Consider the following 6,387-nt stretch of genomic DNA (forward strand, 5'->3'; position numbering starts at 1 on the left):
GGGCGTGCCCGCAGGGACAGGTTCACACACAGCTACAACTGCACCCTCCCACACAGACACACTCACACATAGAGTCTGTCACACGGACACTCACAGATACACTCGCATGCTCACACAGGGACACACAGATACACTCACACACACTGACACACATAGGAGCATAGGTGCACTCACACACTTCTGTGCTGACACACACGGACACAGTCACACAACAGTATACTCTCACACTCACACGTGCCAAATACAGACGCCCTGGCCGTCACTCACGTACAGTCTCTCACACTCGTGGACACACCCCCAGGTGCGTCTTTACACTCTCGCATGCTGGTTCACTCTCACACTGGCACACTCACACAGCTTGACCCACACGCACACACACCCAGTCATGCACACGTACACACACACTTCCGTGCACGCATTACAATGCCACACACAGCCTCCTTCCTTGGTGAAGTCACTCACCGCCTTATAAAGAAAAACTCTACCCAACTTGCTTTCCAGGCCTGGCTTTGGGCGGCGTCAGGCTGGTGCTTGGCACCTGAACACCCTCAGACCCCCCACCCGCACCCCATCCGCTGCAGTCATTATGATTTTTGGATTCGTTTTAACTTTCAGATGTGAGGCTGGTGACGAGAACTGACTTTGAATGACACCTATAATCAGTCCTCAATTATCTGTGCTGGCGGAAGAGGGAGCGTGGGCCTGTCTCCTCTGAATCCTTCCACGTGGCTCTCTGCCGCGCCCTGGTTTTCACGTGACACCGGAGAGTCCACTGGTCCAGAGGCTACCCCAGACCTAGTGACAAAGCCGCTCCATGTGAACTGGGGAGGGGCGGCTCCACGGGCCCTGACTTCTCCCCTGCAGCCCTGCTGCGTGTGGAGACAGCCCCTCCCTCCTCAAGGTTGCACAGGGTTTGCCCTTTCTGCAGCCCTCCGGGGAGCTGAGGAGGTGGATAACAGGGTTTCAAAGGGCAGCCGCGCTGCAGATAAACAGGGGGAGCAGAAATGTCAACAGAACAAACACTTCGCGTCAATAAACTTTCAGTTTATCCAGAGCAGATCTCATTTCCCTGAGTACGATCCAGAGGAGGCCAGAAGTAAGAAGCCTTCCCATGTACAGCATTTAAAGCAATGCCTGTTTATGATATTCATGCCGGGCTCTGGGTGAGGGGCAGAGGGAGCGGGTGGTGTTTGCAAAGTGCTAGGAAGCGCCTGCGCTCACACTGGGAGCTTGAAACCTCTGCTCCTCCTAGACCTGGAGAGGCACTTCCCCAGTGGGCAGGGGGTGCCCTGGGCTGTGTAGAGGAAAGCGCCTGGCCCTGGGGTCCCAGGTGGAGGCCGGTGTCCTGTTCTGCCATCCTCTCACTTACGTCCTCTCGTCGGGTGATGGGCAGAAGGAAGGAGGGACTCAGGTCTTTTCAGGTCATCTTGTCAAGACTGAGCTGAAGGCTGGGGGTTTCTGAGGCTTGGTTTTCCCTCCGGTGAAATGGACGATTCGGCCCCCAGCCGGCTGTGTGCCTGGCAGGCGCCTCAGCCCCGCGGTGCTGGGAAGCAGCTCCCCGCACGCTTGCAGCCCGCACTGTTCTTTTCAGATCTGATGAATAAACCGCACGTGAGTCAGCCTTTGAAGTAAAGGAAGGGCGGGCTTCGGCTTCCCTTTTGAAGTTAGGAGGAGCTCTTTCTAGAAGAAGAGAGCGTCCTTGCCACAGTAGGGGGTGGAGAGAGAGGGCCCCGGGGCCCAGTGCCCCACCTTAGGCTTCCACTGACCGCTCTTCTCTCCTCCCCCCGCACAGCTCCATGTCCATCCGCTGGCCGGGCCGCCCCCTCGGAAGCCATGCCTGGATACTGATAGCCATGTTTCAGCTCGCCGTGGACCTGCCCGCCTGCGAGGCCCTGGGCCCGGGGCCCGAGTTCTGGCTCCTGCCGCGGTCGCCGCCCCGGCCGCCCCGGCTGTGGAGTTTTAGGAGTGGACAGCCAGCGCGGGTCCCGGCCCCCGTGTGGAGTCCCCGGCCGCCCCGAGTGGAGCGGATCCACGGGCAAATGCAGATGCCCCGAGCCAGACGGGCTCACAGGCCCCGGGACCAGGCGGCCACCCTCGTGCCCAGGGCAGGACTGGCCAAGCCCCCAGCTGCTGCCAAATCCAGCCCTTCTCTCGCCTCCTCATCCTCGTCCTCGTCCTCCGCGGTGGCCGGTGGGGCCCCGGAGCAGCAGGCCCTCCTGAGGAGGGGCAAGAGGCACCTGCAGGGGGACGGTCTCAGCAGCTTCGACTCCAGGGGTAACCGGCCCACCACAGAGACTGAGTTCATCGCCTGGGGGCCCACAGGGGACGAGGAGGCCCTGGAGTCCAACACATTTCCGGGCGTTTACGGCCCCACCACGGTCTCCATCCTACAAACACGGAAGACAACTGTGGCTGCCACCACCACCACCACCACGGCCACCCCCATGATGCTGCAGACTAAGGGGTTCACCGAGTCCCTGGATCCCCGGAGAAGGATCCCAGGTGGGGTTAGCACAACAGAGCCTTCCACCAGTCCCAGCAACAATGGGGAAGTCACCCAGCCCCCAAGGATTCTGGGGGAGGCCTCAGGTACGGCCATCTCTCTTCTGGTTTGGGTTTGCTTGGGGTTGAGGGCTGGGGGCGTGACTCGGGAGAGATGCTTAGATGTCCCTGGGGTGAAGCTACGTGTGGAGGCTCCAAGAGATGCAGGCGTGATGTGTCCATGAGCTTGCACAGGCGTGTAGACCGGCAAATACAGGCTGTGCCTTAGAGGAAGGGGGCGTGAGAAGGGAGAGTTTCCCTTTTTAGCATGTACCTAGAAGTGGGCGCTGCACCCCTTGTGCCTCTGTTAGTTATCAGCTGAATCCACCAGGTGCTGCACCCCTGTTACAGACCGGTGGAATCCACCACACACAGCCACGTCTTCCAGAATCGTAGAATTTTTGTCTCTAGAGCTGGCCCTTGAGTAAGATGCTTGCTCGTCGCGTGATACAGTTAAGGATCCCCCCGCCCTGGACTCTTCAAAGCCTTCGAGGGTGTGGGACCCATGGGCAGGGGCAAGGTTCCTGCCAACTTGACCTTGGTCAAGGATTAGGAATGGCCTTAAATAGCAAGAAAGGCCGAGGCCAGCTAAAAGGAAGAACTTCCCAGCAGTGTTAACAGAAGCTCCGCAGACAGTGATTCAGGTGGCAGCGTTCGGCTCCCTGGGGATGTGTCAGGAGGGTGTTTGGAGGACGGAGATCAGAACAAAGGGCTTTGGTTCTTCTGCTGCTGTTGTCCTAGCTGCCTGTGGACACACACAGTTCATTGGCTTTGGAATATCTCCTTCCGCACAGTTTTGTTGTTTTTTTGTTTTCCTCCTATTCGTTGTCCTCCATTTGCTTTGAAAGGAGTAGCCCTTGGAAATCTCCCAAGCCAGGGCTTGTCCCTGAACTGGTAGCCAGCACTGATGTCACCAGGCTTCACAGCAGGCCTGCGGGGGAGAGCGCAGAGCCCCGGGCACACCCTCACCTCCCTCCAGTTTTCTCTGCCTCTAGTAACAGGCACAGCCCGATGTGCCAGGTTGGCTTAGAAGTTCACAACCTAGATCTGTGTGTGCACATTCTAGACAAGCAGCAACATTTGCTAACTTTAAAATCGGATGCAGATTTCAGGGCATCAGTGCAATATGGGTGGGGGCGCCCTGTGGTCTCCTCACAGCTTGCTTTCCACAACCTCCAGCTTGTGGGCTGGGTAGGCTCCATCCAGGCCTCTGCAGAATCAAGGGGAGGGAAGACAGCTGCTCTTCAGAGCTCATCTGCAGGCAGCCGGCATGGCATCCAGGCCCTCTGCATCCTCGCTAGGCTGCATCCTGGCCCTGGTTCCTCCTCATCTTGAGCAGGCAGGCACCAGGCAGTCTTTGGACAGGTTTTCATGGGGTGGGTGGCTTTTGTCCTTCAGCCGGTGACCTACTTTCTTCCTTCACCTGGACAAGAGAACCTGCGGTTTTTATTCTGAGCTCCTCTTCCCTAGAGAGCAGTGTTTCTATGGAAGCACAGCCTGGGCTCCCTGCGGATGCTGGGGGCCGTGCCTGGAGAGGCTCTGGAGGAAGAGGCTCCGGAGGAAGAGACTCTGGAGGTCCTGCATCTGCTACCTCCCAGGCAGCCTCTTTTGGGAATCCACGGACACGCGGGGTCTGCAGTTCATCCTGCACTGTCAGGCGCCTGCTAGCGGTTTACAGAGTGTTCGTTTTCCCCTCAGTAAACTCAGCAGCCATCATCATAATAGGATTTCGTGCTACTCTCCCTTACTGTCACCTCCTCTTCATACGTCACTTACTGTATAGACATGGATGAGGAAACAAGTTCCCATTTATTCCAAATTACATTTGTTATTACTAAAGTTAAACACCCGGGACAGCGTTGTAGGCTTAGCAAATTAATTCACAGTGCATTGGATGTTGCTAATCCATCTCGACAGATGCTTATCTTGGAAGCGATTTATGGTTCTTCATAATATAATCTGGTACTAGATTAATTTGTTTAGCAAAACAAATCTAAAAAGAGGAAAATATGTGTGTTTGTTTCTAATGCAGAGAAATCTTAATTCTGGAACGCGACGCTGGGCCACAGGGAAGGGAACAGGTGGTTTACAGCAGTGCTCATCAGGACTGGGCCACCATCCTGAGCTTCCCGGCCAAGGCAAAGGGAAGAGAGGAAATGCGGGGATGGTTCCCCTAACTGGATTCCTCATAGCCCAGCGGGTACCATGTAAATGAATTAGACCAGAGCAGGAGCAATTTAGGTTAGACACTGGGAAGTACTGGTTGGTGATGTAGGAGGTGAGATCTTTGCTTAGGCTACTGAGAACAGGCTGCATACTCTCCTTATCTGGAGCTCCCAAGTAGAGGAGGATGGGGGAGGGGGGAGGAAAACAATGTTAAAGCTTCCCTGGATGGAAGGAGTTGTGGGACAGAGGGCTGAACTCCCTGGAACCCCCTTGCTTGGCAGTCATCAGATGTAGAGCTGGGCCCCCAACATTTGGTGGAACGTGAACACTACTCACACTTCTCAGACATCTAAGGCAGCAGGAGTGTTCTTGGGGATTCCAGAGCTACAATCTGGGAGGCCAGGCATTGCTGCGGTTAGTTAGCAGCTGCTTTGAGGCTGAAGATCTGGGCGAGAATCTGGGCTCTGTCGCATGTCACCACGTGACCCTGGAAAAGGTCTCTTCTCTCCTGATTTCCTTTTCTTCACTTCCAAAACAGGCTTAGAAATATTTTTCCTAAACGGTTGCTGTGAGAGTTTCATGGATGAACACTGAGCATAAAATAAGGCACCTGGCACCAAACAATTCTCCATACTCATCCGTTGTTTTTATACCCAGCAAGAGTGGCCTGAGGAGGTCAGGGTTTCCAGTGTCAGAGGCAAAACAGGCTACCAGGGACTTGGGAGTTTTATCATCTCAGACACAGCAAGCTTTGCCACTCACTGTGGGGCACCCCAGAATTTGGAATTGGAGTTTTAGGAGGTGGATGAAACATCCATTAAGTGCATTTCACCTGTCCAAAAAGGGATCTTTGGTATCACACTTGGGGATTTATAAATTTTATTTTTGTTTCTGCATAGAAATATTTAGAAGGGACACATCATATTTTTCTGTCTGTCTATAGCACAGGTATTGCTGGGCACAGAGAGGAAACGTGGTTGGTGACTTGGGGGCACTCTGAAATTTCTCAGGAAGTAACATTACTTGGGATAGCTAGGAGCAGAGAGGAAACATGGCTGGTGTATTGGGGCACTCTGAAATTTCTCAGGAAGTAACATTACTTGGGATAGCTGGGAGCAGAGAGGAAACGTGGCTGGTGACTTGGGGCACTCTGAAATTTCTCAGGAAGTAACACTACTTGGGATAGCTGCTGGAATGACTAAAGGGTTCCCTGTCAGGATTCACCCTACCTATGAAGTAATTGGGAAATCTTTTTGAGTTTCAGGTTAACGGTTAAGAGTCCCACTACCTGTCTTCAAATTCCTAGCTTTAGCTCATGATCGCTGTGTAAATTTGGGCAACTTGCTTGTCCTCTCTGTGCCAGTGGGGATGATAGAGTTAACCATCTCATAATGTTGTTGCAAAGATTCAGTGAGACAGAGCATGCCAAGTACTCAGTGCCTGCCACATAACTGTTCTCAGTATGTACCTGCTGCTGTTAATATAAGGATGGTGATGGTGATGATGATGATGATGAGGATGATAATGGTGGAGATGATGGTGATGATAATGACGGTAATGGTGGAAATGGTGATGATGGTGGTGTTGATGGTGATGATAATGATGGTAATGGTGGAAATGGTGGTGATGATGATGGTGATGATAATGATGGTAATGGTGGAAATGGTGATGATGATGGTG

The 6,387-nt window shown here is 53.9% G+C and overlaps 1 protein-coding gene across 1 annotated transcript in view; it reads left to right on the forward strand.

Moving 5' to 3' along the window:
* Positions 1-1,064: 1,064 nt before the first annotated feature.
* AJAP1 (adherens junctions associated protein 1) overlaps positions 1,065-6,387 on the forward strand; it is an 81,418-nt gene continuing 76,095 nt past the window's right edge. The window contains exons 1-2 of the mRNA XM_011956848.1: positions 1,065-1,096; positions 1,793-2,589. Coding sequence (XP_011812238.1) covers positions 1,797-2,589 — 793 coding nt within the window. The 5' untranslated portion in view covers positions 1,065-1,096; positions 1,793-1,796. The remainder of the gene's footprint in view (positions 1,097-1,792; positions 2,590-6,387) is intronic.

Source organism: Colobus angolensis, unplaced genomic scaffold (genome assembly GCF_000951035.1).
Source record: "Colobus angolensis palliatus isolate OR3802 unplaced genomic scaffold, Cang.pa_1.0 Scaffold426, whole genome shotgun sequence".
Lineage (NCBI taxonomy): Eukaryota > Metazoa > Chordata > Mammalia > Primates > Cercopithecidae > Colobus > Colobus angolensis.